This window comes from Saimiri boliviensis, chromosome 4 (assembly GCF_048565385.1).
Source record: "Saimiri boliviensis isolate mSaiBol1 chromosome 4, mSaiBol1.pri, whole genome shotgun sequence".
Classification (NCBI taxonomy): Eukaryota; Metazoa; Chordata; class Mammalia; order Primates; family Cebidae; genus Saimiri; species Saimiri boliviensis.
The window spans coordinates 91,787,607-91,812,031 of NC_133452.1; the positions used below are offsets into that span (position 1 = coordinate 91,787,607).

The window sequence follows — 24,425 nt, forward strand, 5'->3', positions numbered from 1 at the left end:
CATCCTGATATCAAAACCCAGCAGAGATTCAAAAAAAAAAAAAAAAAAAAAAAAAAAACCTTCAGGCCAATATCCATGATGAACATAGATGTAAAAATCTTCAATAAAATACTGGCAAACTGATTGCAACAGTGCATCAAAACGCTGATCCATCACGATCAGGTAGGCTTCATCCCAGGGATGCAAGGCTGGTTCAACATATGCAAGTCTGTAAACATAATTCACCACATAAACCAAACCAAAGACAAAAACAATATGATTATCACAATAGATGCAGAGAATGCTTTGATGAAATTCAGCAGCACTTTATGCTAATAACTCTCAATAAACTAGGTATTCATGGAATGTATCTCAAAATAATAAAAGCTATTTATGACAAACCCACTGCCAATATCATACTGAATGGCAAAAACTGGAAGCATTCCGTTTGAAATGTGGCACTAGACAAGGATGCCCTCTCTCACCACTCCTATTCAATATAGTATCAGAAGTTCTAGCCAGAGCAATCAGGCAAGAAAAAGAAATAAAGGGTATTCAATTAGGAAAGGAGGAAGTCAAATTGTCTCTATTTGCAGATGACATGACTGTATATTTAGAAGACCCCATCATTGCAGCCCAAAATCTCCTGAAACTGATAAACAACTTCAGCAAAGTCTCAGGATACAAAATCAAAGTGCAAAAATCACAAGCATTCCTATACACCAATAACAGACTTAAAGAGAGCAAAATCAAGAATGAACTGCCATTCACAATTGCTACAAAGAGAATAAAATACCTAGGAATACAACTAACAAAGCCAAACTCAGCTTCATAAGTGAAGGAAAAATAAAATCCTTTGTGAACAAGCAAGCACTCAGAGATTTCATCACCACCAAACCTGCTCTACAAGAACTCCTGAAAGAGGCTCTACACATATAAAGGAACAACCAGTACCAGCCACTCCAAAAACACACCAAACGGTAAAAAAGCAGCAACACAATCAAGAATCTGCATCAACTAACCAACAAAACAGCCAGGTAGCATCAAAATGACAGCATCAAATTCACACATAACAATACTATCCCTAAATGTCAATGGACTAAATGCCCCAATCAAAAGACACAGACTGGCAAATTGGATAAAAAGCCAAAACCCATCAGTGTGCTGTATCCAGGAAACCCATCTTACATGCAAGGATACACAAAGGCTCAAAATAAAGGGATGGAGGAAGATCTACCAAGCAAATGGAGAGCAAAAAAAGGCAGGAGTTGCAATTCTCATCTCTGATAAAATAGACTTTAAAGCAACAAAGATCAAAAGAGACAAAGAAGGACATTACATAATGGTAAAAGGATCACTGCAACAAGAAGAGCTAACGATCCTAAATATATATGCACCCAATACAGGAGCACCCAGATACATAAGGCAAGTTCTTAATGACTTACAAAGAGACTTAGACTCCCACACAATAATAGTGGGAGACTTTAACACCCCATTGTCAATATTAGACAGATCAACCAGACAGAAAATCAACAAGGATATCCAGGACCTGAACACAGACCTGGAACGAGCAAACCTAATAGACATTTACAGAACTCTCCACCCCAAATCCACAGAATATACATTCTTCTCAGCACCACATCACACCTACTCTAAAATTGACCACATAATTGGCAATAAATCACTCCTCAGCAAATGCAAAAGAACAGAAATCATAACAAACAGTCTCTCAGACCACAGTGCAATCGAGTTAGAACTCAGAATGCAGAAACTAACTCAGAACCGCACAGCTTCATGGAAACTGAACAACTTGCTCTTGAATGTTGACTGGATAAACAATGAAATGAAGGCAGAAATAAAGATGTTCTTCGAAACCAATGAGAACGAAGACACAACATACCAGAATCTCTGGGACACATTTAAAGCAGTCTCTAGAGGAAAATATATAGCAATGAGTGCCCACATGAGAAGAAAGGAGAGATCGAAAATTGACACCCTATCATCAAAATTGAAAGAGCTAGAGGAGCAAGATCAAAAAAACTCAAAACCTAGCAGAAGACAGGAAATAACTAAGATCAGAGCAGAACTGAAGGAAATAGAGACACAAAAAACTCTTCAAAAAATCAATAAATCCAGGAGCTGGTTTTTTGAAAAGATCAACAAAATAGACAGACCACTAGCCAGATTAATAAAAAAGAAAAGAGAGAATAACCAAATTGATGCAATAAAAAACGATAAAGGGGATATCACCACAGATTCCACAGAAATCCAAACCATCATCAGAGATTATTACAAACAACTCTATGCACATAAACTAGTAAACCTGGAAGAAATGGATAAATTCCTGGACACCTGCAACCTCCCAAGCCTAAACCTGGAAGGAGCCGAAACCCTGAATAGACCAATAACATGGTCTGAAGTCGAGGCAGCAATAAAGAGCCTACCACCCAAAAAAAGCCCAGGTCCAGATGGGTTCACAGCTGAATTCTACCAGACATACAAGGAGGAGCTGATACCATTCCTTCTGAAACTATTCCAGACAATCCAAAAAGAGGGAATCCTTCCCAAATCATTTTACGAGACAAACATCATCCTGATACCAAAACCCGGCAGAGACTCAACAAGAAAAGAAAATTTCAGGCCAATATCCATGATGAACATAGATGCAAAAATCTTCAATAAAATACTGGCAAACCGATTGCAACAGCATATCAAAAAGCTCATCCACCATGATCAAGTAGGATTCATCCCGGGGATGCAAGGCTGGTTCAACATACGCAAGTCCATAAACGTAATTCACCACATAAACAGAACCAAAGACAAAAACCACATGATTATCTCGATTGATGCAGAGAAGGCTTTTGACAAAATTCAACAACCCTTTATGCTAAAAACCCTCAATAAACTAGGTATTGACGGAACGTATCTCAAAACAATAAAAGCTATTTACGACAAACCAACAGCCAATATCATACTGAATGGGCAAAAACTGGAAGCATTCCCTTTGAAATCTGGCACTAGACAAGGATGCCCTCTCTCACCACTCCTATTCAATATAGTACTGGAAGTTCTAGCCAGAGCAATCAGGCAAGAAAAAGAAATAAAGGGTATCCAAATTGGAAAGGCGAAAATCAAATTGTCTCTATTTGCAGATGACATGATTGTATATCTGGAAGACCCCATCATCTCAGCCCAAAATCTCCTGAAACTGATAAACAACTTCAGCAAAGTCTCAGGATACAAAATCAACGTGCAAAAATCACAAGCATTCCTATACACCAGTAATAGACTTCAAGAGAGCCAAATCAAGAACGAACTGCCATTCACAATTGCTACAAAGAGAATAAAGTACCTAGGAATACAACTAACAAGGAACGTAAAGGACCTCTTCAAGGAGAACTACAAGCCATTGCTCAACGAAATAAGAGAGGATACAAACAGATGGAGAAACATTCCATGTTCATGGTTAGGAAGAATCAACATCGTGAAAATGGCCATACTGCCCAAAGTAATTTACAGATTCAACGCTATTCCCATCAAGCTACCAATGACCTTCTTCACAGAACTGGAAAAAAAACACCTTAAACTTCATATGGAACCAAAAGAGAGCCCGCATAGCCAAGTCAATTCTAAGCAAAAAGAACAAAGCGGGAGGCATCACACTACCGGACTTCAAACTATACTACAAGGCTACAGTAATCAAAACAGCATGGTACTGGTACCAAAACAGAGATATAGACCAATGGAACAGAACAGAGGCCTCACAGGAAATACAACATACCCACAACCATCTGATCTTCGACAAACCTGACAAAAACAAGCAATGGGGAAAGGACTCCCTGTTTAATAAATGGTGTTGGGAAAACTGGCTAGCCATGTGCAGAAAGCAGAAACAGGACCCCTTCCTGACACCTTACACCAAAATTAACTCCAGATGGATTAAAGACTTAAACATCAGACCTAATACCATAAAAACCTTAGAAGAAAATCTAGGCAAAACCATTCAGGACATAGGTGTAGGCAAGGACTTCATGACCAAAACGCCAAAAGCAATGGCAACAAAAGCCAAAATAGACAAATGGGACCTAATCAAACTCCACAGCTTCTGCACGGCAAAAGAAACAGTCAGTAGAGTGAATCGGCAACCAACAGAATGGGAAAAAATTTTTGCAGTCTACCCATCTGACAAGGGGCTGATATCCAGAATTTACAAAGAACTAAAGCAGATTTACAAGAAAAAAAACAAACAAGCCCATTCAAAAATGGGCAAAGGATATGAACAGATACTTTACAAAAGAAGACATACAGGAGGCCAACAAACATATGAAAAAATGCTCATCATCACTGGTCATCAGAGAAATGCAAATCAAAACCACATTGAGATATCATCTCACACCAGTTAGAATGGCGATCATTAAAAAATCAGGAAACAACAGATGCTGGAGAGGATGTGGAGAAATAGGAACACTTTTACACTGTTGGTGGGAATGTAAATTAATTCAACCATTGTGGAAGACAGTGTGGCGATTCCTCAAGGACCTAAAAATAGAAATCCCATTTGACCCAGCAATCCCATTACTGGGTATATATCCAAAGGATTATAAATCATTCTACTACAAGGACACGTGCACACGAATGTTCATTGCAGCACTGTTTACAATAGCAAAGACCTGGAACCAACCCAAATGCCCAACGATGATAGACTGGATAGGGAAAATGTGGTACATATACACCATGGAATATTATGCAGCCATCAAAAACGATGAGTTCACATCCTTTATAGGGACATGGATGAACCTGGAAACCATCATTCTCAGCAAACTGACACAAGAGCAGAAAATCAAACACCGTATATTCTCGCTCATAGGCGGGTGTTGAACAATGAGAACACATGGACACAGGGAGGGGAGCACTACACACTGGGGTCTGTTGGGGGGAAATGGGGGAGGGACGGGGGGTGGGGAGGTGGGAAGAGACAGCATGGGGAGAAATGACAGATACAGGTGAGGGGACGGAAGGCAGCAAAGCACACTGCCATGTGTGTACCTATGCAACAATCTTGCATGTTCATCACATGTACCCCAAAACCTAAAATAAAAAAAAAAAAAAAAAAAGAATGTAAAGGACCTCTTCAAGGAGAACTACAAACCACTGCTCAATGAAATCAGAAAGGACAGAAACAGATGGAGAAACATTTCATGCTCTTGGTTAGGAAGAATCAATATTGTGAAAATGGCCATACTGCCGAAAGTAATTTGTAGATTCAATACTATCCCCATCAAGCTACCAACGACCTTCACAGAACTGGAAAAACCTGACTTCAAACTATACTACAAGGCTACAGTAATCAAAGCAGCATGGTACAAAACAGAGATATAGACCAATGGAACAGAACAGAGGCCTCAGAAGCAATGCCACACATCTACAACCATCTGATCTTTGACAAACCTCACAAAAAACGCAATGGGGAAAGGATTCCCTGTTTAATAAATGGTGTTGGGGAAACTGGCTAGCCATGTGCAGAAAGCAGAAACTGGACCCCTTCCTGACACTTTACACTAAAATTAACTCCAGATGGATTAAAGACTTAAACATAAGACATAACACCATAAAAACCCTAGAAGAAAATCTAGGCAAAACCATTCAGGACATAGGTATAGAGAAGGACTTCATGACTAAAACACCAAAAGCACTGGAAACAAAAGCTAAAATAGCCAAATGGGACCTAATTAAACTCCAGAGCTTCTATACAGCAAAAGAAACAGTCATTAGAGTGAATCAGCAACCAACAGAATGGGAAAAAATTTTTGCAATCTACCCATCTGACAAAGGGCTAATATTCAGAATCTACAAAGAACTAAAGCAGATTTACAAGAAAAAAAAAAAACAGACAAGCCCATTCAAAAGAATATGAACAGACACTTTACAAAAGAAGACATATATGAGTCCAATAAACATATGGAAAAATGCTCATGATCACTGGTCATTAAAGAAATGCAAATCAAAACTACATTGAGATACCACTTCACACCAGTTAGTTAGAATGGTGATCATTAAAAAATCTGGAGACAACAGATGCTGGATTGGATGTGGAGAAATAGGAACACTTTTATGCTGTTGCTGGGAGTGTAAATTAGTTCCACTATTGTGGAAGACAGTGTGGTGTTTCCTCAATGACCTAGAAATAGAAATTCCATTTGATCCAGCAATCTCATTACTGGGTATATATCCAAAGGATTATAAATCATTCTATTATAAGGACACATGCACACAAATGTTCATTGCAGCACTGTTTACAATAGCAAAGACTTGGAATCAACCCAAATGCCCACTGATGATAGATTGGACAGGGGAAATGTGGCACATATACACCATGGAATACTATGCAGCCATAAAAAACGATGAGTTCATGTCCTTTGTGGGGACATGGATGAATCTGGAAACCATCATTCTCAGCAAACTGACACAAGAACAGAAAATCAAACGCCACATGTTCTCACTCACAGGCGAGTGTTGAACAATGAGAACACATGGACACAGGGAGGGGAACATCACATGCTGAGGTCTGTGGGAGGGAACTAGGGGAAAGACAGTGGTGGTTAGAGAGTTGGAGAAGGATAACATGGGGGGAAATGCCAGATATAGGTGATGGGGAAGAAGGCAGCAAACCACATTGCCACGTATGTACCTATGCAACAATCCTGCATGTTCTTCACATGTACCCCCAAACCTAAAATGTAATAAAATATATATAAAGCAAACGAACAAAACAAATGTTCATTTGCACCACCATTTACTTCTGCAGTTGTAAATGCATGAATTATTTTCTGTTTCAGGATGTCAAGTAAAAATTAAATTACAATCTATGCCAACTTATTTCCTCTGAATAAGGAAAAAGAAGGTCAGCTTCTACTATCACAAGAGCCAAAATGGCTATCTCTACAACAATGTTCTGCATATAGGTGATCTCACTTTTGTACTAAAAGATAATTAATATAGTCATTATTTCATTCTCTTTAGATAACCCCCACTCCAGCGACCCCTCACATGCCCACCATGAACACTGACATACCCCATCTGTTTGTCCTCTGAACTTTTCAGACAGTTTTTTTCTCTACCTTTTACCCTCCCAGCTCTCACTAATTTATTCCCACTGTACTTCCTTTTCATCCTCAAGGATGCCTACTCCTCATACTGTTTCTTCTTATCAGCCTTCACTTCATTTTCTTTCCACCTGATACATTTGCTTAGTTCACACACAAATGTAGCTTAGAAGTGCAGGGTTAACATCCCCAGGGGTAATCATTAATGAATGGGAAACAGGAGCCAGTCAATAATTGCTTCTACCTCTTACCTTTAATGTGGACAATTCTAGTAAGTATTATATACTATTCTCAGGTGGTCCCAGCGAAATTGAGCTCTGGATGCTATAACACCTACCTCAAAAACAGAACCTTAATAATGACTTATTCACTTCCTGATCCCTCACTTACGCTACCTGCAAGAACATCCCAAATGAGCTATCTGCACAAAAGTCCTGTCTCAGGCTCTGCTTTCAGTAAAATCCCAGTTAACATGAGAATTTATGCTGATGGTATATTTATGTATAATAGAAAACCTCAGGCTAGGGAAATAAAATGAAATATGGGACTTCCAAGTATATTCCTCTTAACTGTTCATTATTCCAAAGGTCAACAGATCTCCTGTGTCTGCATTCTTTTTAAAGTGCATAAACTTGTCAGCCAACATTCATCCTTACTGAGCAAAAAAAGCAGCTACACTAGCTCTAAGTGACTGCAAATTTGGCTACAGTGGACACTGTGTTCAAATACAGTGCTTCATTGTGACCCTTAGCCACTTGGGAGAAAAAGGCTTCCCTCAAAACACACTCACTATACTCAGTAGAAACTGCCAAGTTATAGTCTGCAACTCTCAGAGCTGCTGTGGACTTCTGAACTGCTTTATTCAGCTCCTTCTGACTTCAGATCCCTGAGCCTATAAGCTAAGCTGTAAGCTGCTAGCTAAGCTTCAAAATCACTACATTAGTCTGGAAGAGTTAATGCAGCTCAATGTACTTAATTTTCTCCTAGGGAGTCATGTGCTTGCTAGTAGGAAATGGATGACTAAGCAATCATTATCAACCTCATGGGATAATTCTAGCCCAGGGAAGCAAATAAGCCACAGAAGAACAACATGCACCACACAAAGCTTCCTCACTGAAATAAGACAGGCAAACAGCACTTTACAGAATATTGGAAGATAAGTTATGACATCAGTGTTCACTCTGTTATTAGTGTCATATGTTTTCCTGAACACAATAGGATTTCTTTTCTGGATTTCATGGTAAATATTTGATATTTATTAAGTCCTTAATAGATTCCACATAGTTATTTGTCTTGGCATGCCATTATATTTGTGCTTCTATGCATTATCAAAAATATGATATCTGCCAAACTATGACTGCAAATACCTTGAGTCAAAACAGTGCTTCCACATTAATTAAAATATAAATCAATACTCCAATCAACATACATTTACTAAATATGATCTATAGAGAAAGTATAATCCTGAGCATAGTAAAGTGTAGATGTGAATGTAAGACACCATTCCTGTCTTCACAGATCTCAGAAACTATCATTTTATTACTTTTATTATTAGATATGTTTACAATAAAGAACTTTGTTAATACAGTTTAGGAGTTCTGATTTCTAGTTGAGAAACGCATTGAGAAAAATAGAAAAAATAGAAAATTTGTAGAAAGCATTATTAAATTTTTAAAATCTAAGACTTTAAGTCTTTTCAAAATAGAAATTTAAGTATGCTGCCTTGACAGTGAATTTAATGTGCTAAGATTTTTATTCAAATGACACTTCTATTTAATGTTTTAATACAGTTGTGCGTGAAATCAAATTCCAATTTCTTAAAATTGGTTTTTTGAATCACTGATCATTTCCTATAAATCATGTATTCAGGTCTCTATGCTACTGTGAGTGATGTCAGATTCTTGGTCTACTGTTGATGATACCAAACACATGCACCATTTGAATGTGTTCTTGAATTAAGCTGTAAAACAAAGTGAAGCAGCGTATTTTAGTAGAGCTCAGGTCTAGGTGCTGCCAGATGGGGTGGTGCCACTCCTCCAGAAGGCCCTGGCCCTTGTGAGGTCCAGAAGATGTCATATTCTTTGTTTATATTCAATTCGGCACTGCCCTTCTGGCTGGGGGACACCCACCAAATGGAGAGAACTCTAAAAATAGAAATAGAAATTAAGAGACATAAGCCAATAGTTTTAGACCTACGGTTTATTCTATTGTAATTTTCTATAAAAGGTACACAGTTTAGGTCTTTCAAGTTGGGAAGTGTTTGCATCAGTGAACTTCATAATATCCAATGTCAACTTCAGCATTCCATTCAGGCAGCAAAGAATAAAGTCCCTTATTCTAATAACAGTCTTTAGTTTAACGTGCCTGAAAGCTATGGGTCTGCCACCCTTCACTTTACCTGGCTAAAGAGGACACCACAAATAAGGCTCTTTCTATATTTCTGGCTCAAAAACTGTTACACTTCATTTATAATCTCTGGGTGAGACCTCTATACTGCAGGTTACCGATATTTAAAGAATGACATGGAGTTGATGATGTGAACCACTTATAGTATATTCATGATCATGACTTTCCATAAGGTATTTTGTAGATTTCAAATGTTCTAATTTTTTTCACCCTAGTTAGAAACAAGATATGAATCTGTGTAGGATCAAGGGGAGGTCAGTGTATCATAAATAATACAAAGAAATTTTTGAGGTTTAGGGGATTAAGAAAGAAAAGCAACCTTTTCCATCAACTATAAGGGCTGAGAGGAGATGAGGAGTGAGGAAAGATGAGGTGGATACAATTTAGAATCAGTCTGTTTTCAAGCCTGAATGCAATAGGGCACAAAACGGGCTCCTTAGCAGGGAGATTATTTGGAGAGTCGATAGAATAGGTTGCAGGGTTCCATGAACCCACTGAAATTGCATCCACAACTTTGTGTGCATAAAGAAGTGTGCACTTTTCTACAAAGGGAATCTATACGTTTTGTGAGATTTTTCTAAGAGTCTATGAAATTAAAATTAAAAGTAAAATTTAAAAAAAAAAAAACATACAAACAAAAACCCATTATGTTAGCAAAAATGTGCTTGCTTTTGCAAGAGAATTAGAGTTGACTGTTCCTTAATGCTCAAAATGGAATAGCCCCCACTGCCAGCATCAGGACACGGCTGCCTGATCACAGATCCTCAAACTTTGTAGTATTTCCTTTTTGTTTGTCTCATAATGGAAGGGAATTAACACTACATTATTTAAGACCCTTTGAGGTAAGATAAAACATTGGGCTGTTGCAAAATTAAAGTTGGAGATCCTAGCATTTGATTTTTTCTGCTATGGTAAGTAAATTCCTTCAGGAGAGTTGGTTTCCACTACCACTGATTTCCCTGCGCCTGAGAACAGAGTGTTCAGGACATGCTTTGACAACCCATCCCTGCCTTCCCCTAGAAGAGCCTGGTAATTTGAAGGTCATTTCCTGTACTTCCTGATCACTTGATTTTACAATTTATTGAAACAAGTTCAATAGTTAAATAATTTTAATTGATGTTTCTCATTGTAGAATAGGAATTGTAAAATAAAACGCTCTTTGAGATCATGAGAATTCACTCAGACTTATAGTTTTTATAGCCTGAGAGAACATTTCTTTAAAAAAATGTTTTCAGTGATGTCAAAACATAAATAAGACATATAAAATGGTATAATAAATACAGCTAATAGAATGCTTAGGAAGAAAGTGCTAGGAAAAATCTTGTCTAAGGAATTGGTCAAAATTACTAATCTCCACGGTTTTAACAAAGGCCAACCTTCTCAACTGAAAAGGCATTCTGGCGTCCTCTTGCTGGTGGGAAAATATTTGGATGTTGAGTTTAATTCTGAACAACTTTGTTTCATTCAACTCAGTGGACCAGGAACTACTATTTGATGTCCATAAAGCCTGATCCTGATATTCATTTTGTCAACAATGTAGCAGGTAGATGAGAACCTTTGTGAAGGTTGTTTTGAGTTCCCTTTCATTATAAGATTCTAAGAGTTCTTCATCACTGATAGTTACTTGTCTTCAAAATAGAAGTGCAAAAAGAAATCAAGGGAAATGCTGAAATGTGCCTATTTGTGAGCAATGTAATATTTCTGTGTCACTTATGCACTTATATAATTCCTACTGAAATGTCACCCACGAGTTTCATTTATTGCTTCATACATTAGCCTTATTAAATCAAGAGTAAATCAAAGCACAAAATACTATGTGAATAGCTCTGAGAATGCCATGCTTAATTTCTGAGCTTCAGCTCCAGTTTAAATAGCACCCTTTACCCAAAGTTTTCACATGATTTCCAAATATTTGGATTTAAATCAAACTTCCTCTTATTTAAGACAGAGGTCCTCAAAGTGTGCATCACCTGGAACTTGTTAGAAATGCAAATTCTGGGCCAGGCATGGTGGCTCATGCCTGTAATCTCAGCACTTTGGGAGAACAGCTTGGCCAACATGGTGAAACGCCATCTCTACTAAAAATACAAAAATTAGCCAGGCGTGGTGGTGAATGCCTGCACTCTCAGCTACCGGGGAGGCTGAGGCATGAGAACCTCTTGAAGCCAGGAGGTAGAGGCTACAGAGAGCTAAGATTGTGCCATTGCACTCCTTGGAGCCTCTGTCTCAAACAAACAAACAAACAAACAAACAAAAAAAATGAAGAAAGAAAAAGAAAAAAGGAAAGAAATGCAAATTCTGGAGCCCCTCCCTGATTCCTACTGGATTAGAAATTCTAGGGATAAATAGCACCTTTTATCCAGTCTATGTTCTAACAAGCCCTACTAGTGATGCTGATGCTCGCACCAATTTGAGAGCCACTGATGTAGGAGAAAAGACCTACAGAGAACTTAAATGACTGGAAAATTCAATAGTCTGAGGTAGGAATGAGGAGCCATGGAGCGAGGCTCCTCTGCCTTTGGAAAAGGAAGGGAAGAAATCAAAAGGACTCATTCTGTGGCTCAAGTGCAGCTCAGCCATACTACAATAGAACACTAGGTAGATGTCTACGGTTTTATGATTGTAGTCCCTGGATCCCCAACGTGGCACCTCTGGACCACCCCCCAGGGCCTAGGGCTCTTGCTGCCCTGAAGGAAACTACACTGTTTACTGTTTTTACTGCTAGGTTAGTTTTTTTCCATGCCATTACTTTTCGAATGCACCAGGGGCTATGGCTTGCATTCAAAACAATAGTTCTCTTTTGGATCCACAGACATTCCTTTCTAGGAAAATAAGGGCAAAGTCAAGGCCTTGTTTCTTTATCTCAGAGAAAAGTGTTCAAATTGGTAAATGCTTTGGAAAATACTGTAAGTGGTGGAAAGATTGCTATTAAGTCCAGTCAGGTGTTAATTGGGCATATAGATTAGATCCTGAATTAAGGAGGCCAAGCATCTTCTCAGTATGGTTCAATCTAAGGCACCTGTTAAGGTCAGGCCTAGGAGAAGAAATGTCAGCTGATCTCTAGTAATGAAAACTGGGGGTGGAGAGTAGGGGTGTTTAATTTATAAGTTTTCATGATATTCAAAATTCTGAAAACGCTTACCTGTTTGGGTAATGGGTCTAGAAGACTACAATCATATTTATAAAGTATTAAAATAATACACATCTGAATCTCTAACAGAGCAAACCACCTGAAAGAAAAGAATAAAACTGTTACTTGATTATGAAAGATGGATAAATATCTGCCAACAGAGAATATCTAGAAAGCATACATATTTCAGAGTAAACATGCTCTTCTTTGCAATATACTCTTTTCCTTTTCAAAGGATAGAGTAAGAATTTAACTCTTTTCTTTCTTAGTACTACCTACTCCATAGGGTAGTGGGATAATTAAATTGCTTTAAAATGTATATAAAATGCTGAGCTAGTGGAAGCTTCTCAATGACAGTCCCAAGTCTCTCTCTTTAGAAGTGTGCTTTCTAGTGTCATAGCCCTTAGCTACAAGTGACTATTTAAATTTAAATAAATTTAAGATTAAGCAAAATGGAAAATTTCAGTTCCTCAGTTGCACTGGCCATATTTCAAGTGCTCAAAAGCTGTATGTGGTTGCTGACTACTATACTGGACAGTGTATATTTAACACAGTTCCATGATCACAGAAGGCTCTATTAGACAGACCTATTTAAGTCTAGACCCCATAGCCCACTGGAAATTACTGCCTGAATGCTCCACAGGAACATCAAATTCCCCAGCACCTCCAAATCCACTTTTCCTTTTGCATTCCTTGTCTCAAGAGTGCCCAGGCGTTTTATCACACACTCTTGATAAAATATTTCAGCATGCCCTACAATATATTGATACTCAATAAGAGAGTATCAATATAGTGATATTGATAGTAGCACATAAACTACTCTGTTTAGTGCATATTTTCTAAAACACATACAAATAGACTCTAAAAAGCTGAAACAAGTATAAGTGGAATTCTGTTATTTTTCCTTGTATCCCATTGGGTTGTTTTGAGCTTTCTGCAGGATAGGCAAATCCTTTTAGGAAACATCTCCCTTAAGGAATACAATTAGCCCAATGGGACAGAAAACTGTCATAGTCTCAATCCTCTCCATCACTCTCCATATCCAATTAGGCACCAAATCCTTTTTGTTGTTGTTGCTCTCCTAAATAGTTCTTACTTCCCCTCCTTAACCCCTTATCTCTAGTCCCTCCACGACTCCCTCAGTGTAGTTATTCATCATTTATATTACTGAATCAATTTAGCTTCCACATTGCTTCCAGTTTCACTTCCCTCTAGTTTGTCCTCTACCCTATCAGAGTAAACTTTCTAAAACACAGATCTTTACTGTCTCCTCATTATACGCACACACATACACATTCTCCTCTCTCTCTCTCTCTCTCTCTCTCTCTCTCTCTCTCTGTAAAAGCGTAGCAGAATACAGCCAGCCCTTGAGTATCCTCTCCCCCAGAGCTCTCAATTGACACCACATGGCTCTAGCCATGTTCTATTACCTGACATTCCCTGAATGATGATGCTCTGTGCCACAAACCTTTCCCTTTCTGAGGCTCAATCTTCTCTCTCAGCATTTCCTGATAACTGTCCTCCAGGTTGAGGTGCCCTTCCTCTCCACCCCAGTGGTTTCTTGTTCACATCTTAGCCATAGCTGCTACTGCACTGCTTTGTGATTGCTTGTTAGTCCTGGCTTTCCCAAAGGAGGATTTGTATTATGGGGCCTTAACACAGTGCACAGCACACTACTAGTACCTAATAATGTTAACTGAATAAATGAATACTGATGGAAGGTGATGCTTCAATAGAGCAGATTCCATTTCCTGCCCTGTCTACCTGTCTCTGTATTTCTGTGGCACTTTACATATCCCTTAAGTAATGTCTTTATCCTACAATCCTACTATATCTTACTATATTACAGCTAGTAATTTGTATGTTCATATTCCCTTATAGACTACAGTCTTCACAAAAAGCAAGAACTATGTCTTATCCTTAAATCCTCAATGTTTGTTGATCGAATGAGTGAATGTATATATATGAATGATCTCATATTCATATCAGATCTTCCCCACTACTGTTCTTGAAATATCTTGACTATATTTTACTTCAAATGAAATCTGGAGCACTCCAGGTATTGCTATAACCCATCTGAATACCACATCAATTATTCAGTAATATTTATGATGTAAATTTAACCCTACTTACTTGCAAATGCTAAAGATAATTTATTCTAAGAGAGTATCAATGTCTACGAAATAGAACATGCCTAATATTTACTGATTTGGATCAAAGTCAGCAGTGTTTCTAAGAAAAAGCAATTTTGCCACCTTGTATGCAGGTTCAGAATTTCTCACAACTAAGGTTTTGTTGAACTTTTAACAAACTGGAACTTCCATTCCTGGCCATGATAAAGTAACAAAAGTTGGTGTTAACTTCCTGCTTCAAATAACTCAAAATCAGGGACAAAGATCTCCAGAGGAAGTAAAGAATGAGAAACTCCATGATTGCTTTGGTTTTCTGCTAATGGAAGTTTTCAGGCCACAGTGCAAGGACAGAAATACTCACACAGGTCTGAGGATAGTACTAAATTCAGCAGACAGAGATCCAAGTTCAGGCAAGCTAACAAAACTAAAATTTGTAGAGAAGAATATTAGAAAAGAAAGTTTCACACAGAGAGAGCAAGAGTATTCCAGGAATCCAGATAGGGGTCTCCTTGAGTATTTGGCAGAGTATTGATCTCTGCATGTTATTAGAGATATAGATGAGCAAGCAGGGAAAATACTTTGAGAATAGCTGAAACATTTTCAAACTTTTTTGAAAACAATAATTTATAGATCATGATCCCCTAAACAGAAGAAATATAAGGAAAATCATGCTGACCAGGCACGGTGGTTCACCTCTGTAATCCCAGCACTTTAGAAGGTCGAGGCAGGTGGATCACCTGAGGTCAGAAGTTAGATACCAACCTGGCCAATATGGTGAAAGCTCATCTCTACTAAAAATACAAAAATATTAGCTGGGCATGGTAATGTGTGTTTGTAATCCCAGTATAGCTACTTGGGAAGCTGTGACAAGAAAATCGCTCGAACCCAGGAGGTGGAGGTTGCAGTGAGCTGAAATCATGCCACTGCACTCCAGCCTGGACAACGGAGCAGAACTTTGCCTCAAAAAAAGAAAAAAAAAAGGAAGAAAAGAAAAATCATACTAAGGCAAATCATAATCAAATAGCTTAAAAAAAATCAGGCATTTAAAAAAAAATGAGTAGCCAGAAAAAAAAAAAAAAAAAAAAAAGAGACACCATAAATAAAGAACGAAGATTAAAAGTTAGCATAGACTTTTCACTGGAAACTAGGCAAGCCAGAAGACTTACAAACAATGTATTTAAAGAATAGAAAGAAAAATAATAACCAGTCAAGGTATAAAGAAAGGGAATTAATACTGTTTGTATTCAACTGTTTTAACACTGTGATAAAGAACTTCTAGAGACTGGGTAATTTATGAAAAAAAGGAGGTTGGATTGACAGTTGTGCAGGCTTAACAGGAAGCATTGGCTTGGAAGCCTCAAGAAACATACAATCATGGCAGAAGGTGAAGGGGAAGCAAGCACCTTCTTCACATGGTGGCAGGAGAGAGACAGCCAGCAAAGTGAGGAAGTGCCACACACTTTTACACCATTATATCTTGTGAGAACTCATTCACTATCGCAAACAGTAAGGGGGAAGTTCACCCCCACAATTTAATCACCTCCCACCAGGCCCCTCCTCCTCCTAATATGAGGATTCTAGTTTAACGTGAGATTTGGATGTGGACACAGAGGCAAACTCTATCACTGTTCTTTATAGAAATGCACTAACTTTAGCATGAGAGAGACCAGCCTAAATAATCTCAGGGTAAATAGGTAAATATTTAATTTCCTCCTTAAGGATTTAGATTATACTATGCATTAGAAAACAAGATGATTGTCTTTGGGAAATGTGTAGAAGAGAGAAAGAGACCGATATTGAAATGAAAACCATTCAGCAGAGAATTTTAAAAATTAATATGTGGGCAGGTCTTAAGGACACATTGTGCCTGTGCCCACCATGAACTGTTTTGAAGTGCCAAAGGCAACCATGGACAGTCCTGCTAAAGTCCCTCGTGTTACTGTATACTCAGACTGAGAAATGACCTGTAGAGAAAGGGTGGCGATATATCTTGGAGTAAAATCAGCTTCTCATGGGAGAGATGAGATTAAAAGGAGGGCAGCTGCCCTGTGACTATTTTGCAAAAGAGAAAAACACATTGCAATATTAAAGGCCTATAAGGTTAGGAAAAAGTGCTCAATGAAGTGCTCAATTTAAGTACTTTTCTCTGGGACTATAGGAAAAGAAACATTTTATGTATACTTTTAATATTTCCCTACCTAAGCTATATTTTTTTACCCTGAAAATTCCATAACAGCTGATACATTCACACTATGTTGTGTGATAGTGAAGTGGAAAGTAAAGAGGTGATACAATGGCAGGAAGCGTGAGTAACCTCACTTTCATGCCTCTGCTGGAGAAGATGTGAAAAAAGCAGCATCTCATCTTCAGTGATGTGGGTGGTAGCATGTGGAGGACCTGGGAGTTTAGCAAAGATTTCAGAACACCAAGGGTCAAATTTGAATGGATAACTAGGGTGTGGATGTAACACACCCGTCTTTTCTCTCTTCTATGGCAAAAAAAAGTAACTTTTATGGGAACAGTAAAGTGACACTTAGAATATACACTGAGTTCTAACAATAAAATAAGACTTCCATTCATTCATTTTATATTTATTGTGTCCTCATGTGCTTTATATACTTCTAAGCACTGAAGTAACCCCAGTAAGCAAAAACAATATTCATGTTCTCACGAAACTTAAATTCTAGTAGAATACATATTAGAATAATAAATAAGTACAGGAAAGGAAGTTGATGGAGGTGTGAGCAAAATATTTTAGAGAAGGCAGGCTTCTCTGATGAGGTGACATTTTATCAGACTCTAGAATAAAATAAGAGAGTCAGCCATGTGACTATCTGGGGTACAGTATTCCATGGAGAGGAATTAAACATGCAAAAAACCCAGAGTTAGAGGAAAGAGTAATGACGGAAAGGCTAGGATTGAGATGGGAAGCTACTGGACAGCTTTGAGAAGTGTGGCAAGCTCTAAAAGGATCCTTCAGTTGCTACACTGAGAATAAAATATAAGGTGAGACGAATGGAAGTAAAAAGAGCAATAAGAAAGCCACTACCATTTTCCAGACATCAGAAAGTGGTGACTTAAACCAGGATGGTAGAAATAGTTGTGAGCCATAGTTAGAGTCTGGACATACACTGTCGGATGGACTGAGGGTTTACATTATACATGTGAACAATATAAAGCAGTCAAGGATGACCCCAAAGTTTTTGACTTGAGGAAATGCAAACATACAGCTGTTACTTACCTCAGACATGGGGAAGACAGAAGAAAGAGAAAGCTGAGGGAATTGTAAACTAGAGCTCAGTCTTGGACTTTTTAAGTGCAGCTCTCTATAGACCAGTACCTTTTAGACATCCAAGGGAGGTGTTGAATAGAAGATAAGTAAATGAGTCCCTTGATTAGGAAGGATTCATTCATGGCCAGAGATATAAAAGATGTAAATATAAGAGTCATCATTATTTAGACAATTATTTAAAGCCATGGGGCAGGGGCAGAATGAGATCACTTAAAGAGAAAGTTAAATAGACAAGATTTTTTTAAAAATCTATGGAAGGAGCCCTGTAATAATTCAGAATCTGGAAGTCAGGGAAGTGAGGAAAATGTGCAAAGGAGATGGAGAAGAAGTAGGTCAAAGTGTAGCATAATAAAGGAAGGTGGTGTATCTGCAACCCCATAAAGAAAGTGTTTGATCGAAGGTGTGAGCCAGCCTATCAAACGGAAAGAAAGCAAAAAGCAACAATATGTGAAATTAGACGTCAAGTTCCCACTCATAAAGTGACCACTTGTTTTCAGTACTTAGCTCCCTTCCTACAAGTAAATTAGATAAGCTCACTTTTCAGATAACTAAGTTGACATTTCATGTTCAGTAGAATATTAGGAAGCAGTGATTTCCTAGCATTTGATGTTTACTTGGCAGCACTAGAAAAATGATGGCTAATTTTGATTTGTGAATTATTAAACAGTTTTGTAGGTTCCTTGCTTTACCCAAATAAATCCTATTTTCTTATCATTGTTTTCAGCCCTTCTCTAATATTAGCTTGCTATTGACTAGTGCAGTGATTTCCAACTTCTGAGTTCAGCACCCTGGGATAAAAGGCCCCTGCTACTCTTCCTCTCAGGTCCCTAGAGGCACTGCAACAAGCAATAAAAATGGTCGACAATTTGAAGGGGCAGTGTGGGAGCTGTGCAAGTGAAGAAGGTACACTAGGCAGAGGGAAAATCTGTTCCCAGGGACAGACTTATAAGGAGAATATCTAGGGGCCTGCAAGTTGTCGACTCCACGTAGAAGATGAGTTAATGGGAGATGAAGCTGGACAACGCGGGAGGAGCCACTTGATGCAGGGTTTGAATGTGCCATGTGATGGTGTTTGGACTTTAATAATGAAAGTGTCTTTCAATAGATTGCGCTGATTGAAAAATTATACCTAGGTGTGAAAGCAGGGTTTCTCAAAGCATTATTACAACATATAGGACGTCTTCAATAAATACTTCTTGGATCGCTAAACTTGCTAAGCGAATGAGAAATGCAAACAAGATCAGCGTTTATAGCTAAGAGCACAATATTAAACATTTTAGAAATACCATGTATATTTTGATTAGAAATACTTAGAAATAGTGGTTACCAAAGGCTGGGGTTAGGGGAATTGGGAAAATGTTATTCAAAGGACACATTTCAGTTAGACAGGAGGAATAAGTTCTATATACCTATTGCATATCATGGTGGCTACAGTTAATGACAATATGAAAGTTGCTAAGAGAGTAGCCTTTTTTTTTTTTTTTTGAGATGGAGTCTCACTCTCTTGCCCAGGCCGGCATGCAGTGGCATGATCTTGGCTCACTGCAACCTCCACCTCCCGGGTTCAAGTGATTCTCGTGCCTCAACCTCCTGAGTAGCTGGAATTACAGGTGCCCACCACCACACCTGGCTAATTTTTGTATTTTTAGTAGAGATGGGGTTTTGTGTGTTGGTCAAGCTGGTCTGAATGCCTGACCTCAGGTGATCCGCCCACCTTGGTGGATCCCAAAGTTCTGGGATTACAGGTGTGAGCCATGGCATCCAGCCTAATAGAGTAGATTTTAAGTGTCCTCACCACAAAGAAAAAGTATGTGACATAATGCCTCTCTTAAATAGCTTGACTTAGCCACTCTACAAGGTGTACATAATCAATAAATCATATTGTATACCGTAAATATATACAATTTTTACTTGTAATTTAAAATAAATACATTTTAAAGGCCAGGCATGGTGGTTCATGCCTATAATCCCAGTACTTTGGGAGGCTGAGGCAGGTGGATCACTTGAGCTCAGGAGTTTGAGACCACTCTGGACAATATGGTAAAACCCTGTCTCCATTAATAAATAAATGAAATAAATAAATAAATTTTTTAAAGTTTGGAGCAGAAAAATATGTTAGTAAAAATCTGTAGAGAAAGTAGAATAAGAAACAGAATAATAACATTTTCAAAACAAAGAAATGATTAGAAATAATATTTACCAATATATTGAAATAATTTTCTACTAGAATCTATAAGACAGAATTTTCTTAATTATTTTAGTCTACATGATGCTCTTAAAAATGATAAAGCTGCATTTTCCTTCAAGATAAATGATCGCTTAGGCCACGCGTCCCCAAACTACGGCCCGCGGGCCGCATGCGGCCCCCTGAGGCCATTTATTCGGCCCCCCGCCGCACTTCAGGAAGGGGCACCTCTTTCATTGGTGGTCAGTGAGAGGAGCACAGTATGTGGCGGCCCTCCAACGGTCTGAGGGACAGTGAACTGGCCCCCTGTGTAAAAAGTTTGGGGACGCCCGACTTAGGCTTTTGACCAATTCATGGTGTACATTTTGAATTTGTGAGGCTTAATACTTTTCTTTATTTTTTAGTGTTGTTAGTTTAGTTATTAGATAACTAGCCATTAAGATAGTATTAATATTTGATTTGGTATTAGTTCTAAAGGTTTTGATATCTTAAAGAAAAAGTTGAATTTTCTTCAAATCCAAATATTTGGATATTCTAATAGAATTACCTCAATTAGCCACTGAAGCTTTTTTCTTTACAGTGGCAAAACAAAACAAAACAAAACTGTTTTTTAAAGTCTTTACTATGTTATTAAATTTTGTTCAATGTGTAAAATACCAGAAACTGACATATACATACCTAGGACATGAAAGCTTTATGTCAAAGAAAATGGGTCTTGTAAATTTGTATTTATACAGAAACTCTTCAGAAGCAAGCTAAGCTATGTTCATGTAAACAATGTTTTCTTAATACTTCTAATGTCAAAACAGTAAAAATAACGAGGCACATTGTTTATAACAGATTTATATTTTACACTTACAAGAACAACATTACACATCTACAAATAAAACTCATTAAAATATAAACATGTTGAAATTTCTTCAAATACTTGGTACTTTCATATTTTCCGTATTTGTATTTAAATACTTGAGTAAGGAATGCTACACAGGCATTGAGAACACCAAGACCTATGCAACACAATGCTAGCAATGCACACGAAGTTCACAGTATTGTAACAGATGAAGGCAGAAACAAGGGAAACAAAATCCGGAGTCTGGAGAGAACTCTATAACCTGGCATGATTAATGTTGACTTTATATGGAGGTGAAACTTGAGCTAGACCTTGAAGGCAGGAGAGGCTTTAAATAAGTTGATTTGTTGAGTGAGAACATTCCAGAGCCAGCAGATAACATGGGCAAGGGGAGGAGTGCACACTGTGTAGTGAGAAACAGCAAGTAGACGCTCTGGGAAGGACATTCTCAGATGTTTAGAAAGGTAAGGACGGTGTCAGATTATGAAGGCCCAGAGCTCTAGGCTAATGAGTTTGGCCAGCAGGCAGTGGCACAAGAATCTTAATGAGAGAGTAGCAATCAGAGATTATTATTTAAGGAAAACTTACCTGTATGTAGTGAGTAAGAAGGATTGAAATAAGAGATAATATAGTCAGGGAAAAGTGTCAGGCAATGATAAAACTAACCTGACGCTGAGGTGAAGGAGATGTAGTTTCATTCATTCATTCATTCATTCAGAGACAGAGTCTTGCTCTGTTGCCCAGGCTGAAGTGCAGTGGTGTGATCTTTGCTCACTGCAATCTCCACCTCCAGAGTTCAAGCGATCCTCTCCTGCCTCAGCCTCCCAAGTACCTGGGATTAGAGGCACCTGCCACCAAACCTGGGTAATGTTTTTTGTATTTTTAGTAGAGAGGGGGTTTCACCATATTGGTCAGGCTGGTTTCAAACTTCTAACCTCAAGTGATCCCCCCAAAATACTGGAATTACGGGTATGAGCCACCATGCTTGGCCGAGGAGACCTAGTTTAAAAGGAGATGGGGAATGGATATGAAAGACCAGAGGAAGGAGTAAAGGATAACTCCAAAATCCCAGCCAGGTGTCTATGAGAGTAGTGATAAGAACGAAAGAATACTGAAGAAATGCTAGTATCAGGGAAAACTGATCATTTTAATTTTAGATGTCTTGATTTTGAGACGGAATACCTCTGTCACTTTTAAAAAGAACACCTCTCTCTTTTTACCTCCTAGAAGTCATTGCAGGTAGTGCCAGCATGTGCTGGAAAGCTGTCACTGTTGCCTGGAGCAAGAGGTCTGAAGTATATCCCTGTTGCCACCAGCTGCAGCTTACGTAAATAGAATGATCTTGCCCTCGAATTCAGAGAAAGCAGCATGGAGACATAGTTTTTTAGACATCATTCACTGAAGCACAGCTATCAAGTTAAAGCAGAAGTACTTTCTCCACAACCTCACTCCCCTAAGAAATCTTTTAGGAAAATAAAATCAATAGGTTACCAGGAGGCAAAATAATCTAGCACCTGCAATTCTCCAATTTTAGTGCATCAGAATCACCTGGAGGGCTTGTTAAAACAGATTGCTGGGCTCTACCCCCAAAGTTTGAGTCAGGAGATTTGGGACAGGGCCCAGGAATATGCATTTATTACAAGTTTCCAGGTAACGTTAATATTGGTGGTCTGGGGACCATATTTTGAGAATACTAATCTAGAGAAACTTGTCAAAGAAAAGAGGGAAAAATGTTTAGAAGATGCAGTTTGCCAAACCTTTTCATTTTAGCACACAACATTAAAATTACAAAGAATATCCATTATACATGTAACATTATGACTGGGGTACCAAACTTTTGATTGGGAATTTTAGTGAAAGCATAATCTGGTAGAGTGAGCAGGTAGATGCTTTATATTAAATATAGGGAAAAATAGAATTAAATGGGAAGAGAAGAAAGGGATGAGGGTAAGTTGAATGAAAAGGAAAAGAAGAAAACATAAAAATAGAAGAAAATGGGAAACATATAACAAGAAAAGGAGATGAAAAAGTATAACCACATCAAACCAATCTGGTGTAGACTTTTATGTAGCAATGTTGTCAGTTGCTTTTCAGTTGCCATGGACCCTCAGGTTGAAGGGCATGTAACCAGGGCATGGCCAGATAACAAATCGCAACTACAGAGGGAATCTAAGTACTTGGACCAAGGAGCAGGGACTGAATTAAGCAGCATATACCACATGGCAGGATCCAGGAGCCAATGAGATAAGAGCACTGTGATCATCCATGGCAGGATCCAGTCAGATCATGCTTCCAGCATCACCTCATTGTTAAGATCCAATCAGATCACACATCATTACCCCATGCTTACAAAACCTATCCCAGCCCCCAACATGGGGAGACAGATTGGAGCATTTCCTCCTGTCTCCTTGCCAATTGGCTTGCAATAAAGGTTTTATTTTCTCAAAAGCCAGTGGCATGGTATTGGCCTCTATTCACATCTGACAGCAAGCTAATTGATGCTCAGTCACAAGAGCAGATGGGACAGCAAGAAAGAAGAACTCAAGAACCTCAGCCCTTCTTAATTTGAGATAGTGTTTTTTGTTTGTTTGTTTCATTAGAAAGATTATAACTGGCTCTTACTAGGAGTGCATGCTCTAGAGCTATTGTTTTCCAGACTGCAGCCAGGGCTGTTCTAATGGTTATCCTATGGTTATCCTCCTAGAAATAAAATTTCTATATACATGAGCTATGAGCTAATAATTTGGGTATATCTTTTTAAACTTTCTGTATTAGTCCATTTTCATAATGCTATAAAAGACTACCCAAGACTGGGCAATTAATAAAGGAAAGAGGCTCAACTGACTCACAGTTCAGCATGGCTGGGGAAGCCTCAGGAAACTTACAATGATGGTGGAAGGTGAAGGAGAAGGAAGGCACCTTCTTCACAAGGCAGTAGGAAAAAGTGCTGAGCAAAGGGGAAGAGGTCCTTTATAAAACCATCAGATCTCACGAGAACTCACTCACTATCAAGAGAACGGTGTTGGGGAAACCACTCCTGTGATTCAGTTACCTCCACCTGGTCTCTCTCTTGACACGGGATTATAGGGATTACAATTCACGATGAGATTTAGGTGGGGACACAAAGCCTAACCATATCACCTTCTTATTAAGGAAAAAGGGCAAAGAAATACTACTGACTTCATTAAGTTTAAGTACTTGCCAAATAGAAATGATCTTGTGGTTTATTTTATTTATAGCTTACTGAGGTAAGATTGACAAGAATTATATATATTTAAAGTTTACAATGAGATGATTACACATACACACACACACACACACACACATTACACATACACATACAGTGTG

At 38.4% G+C, this 24,425-nt stretch overlaps 1 protein-coding gene across 3 annotated transcripts in view; it reads right to left on the reverse strand.

Annotated features, from left to right (window-relative positions):
- Positions 1 to 8,613: 8,613 nt before the first annotated feature.
- Positions 8,614 to 24,425, reverse strand: part of CYP39A1 (cytochrome P450 family 39 subfamily A member 1) — a 93,946-nt gene continuing 78,134 nt past the window's right edge. For all 3 annotated transcript variants that reach the window (XM_074397866.1, XM_003923074.4, XM_010333971.3), the window contains exons 11-12: positions 12,631 to 12,718; positions 8,614 to 9,226 (exon numbers count right to left, since the gene is read on the reverse strand). In XM_074397866.1, the coding sequence (XP_074253967.1) occupies positions 9,155 to 9,226; positions 12,631 to 12,718 (160 nt within the window). In that variant the 3' untranslated portion in view covers positions 8,614 to 9,154. The remainder of the gene's footprint in view (positions 9,227 to 12,630; positions 12,719 to 24,425) is intronic.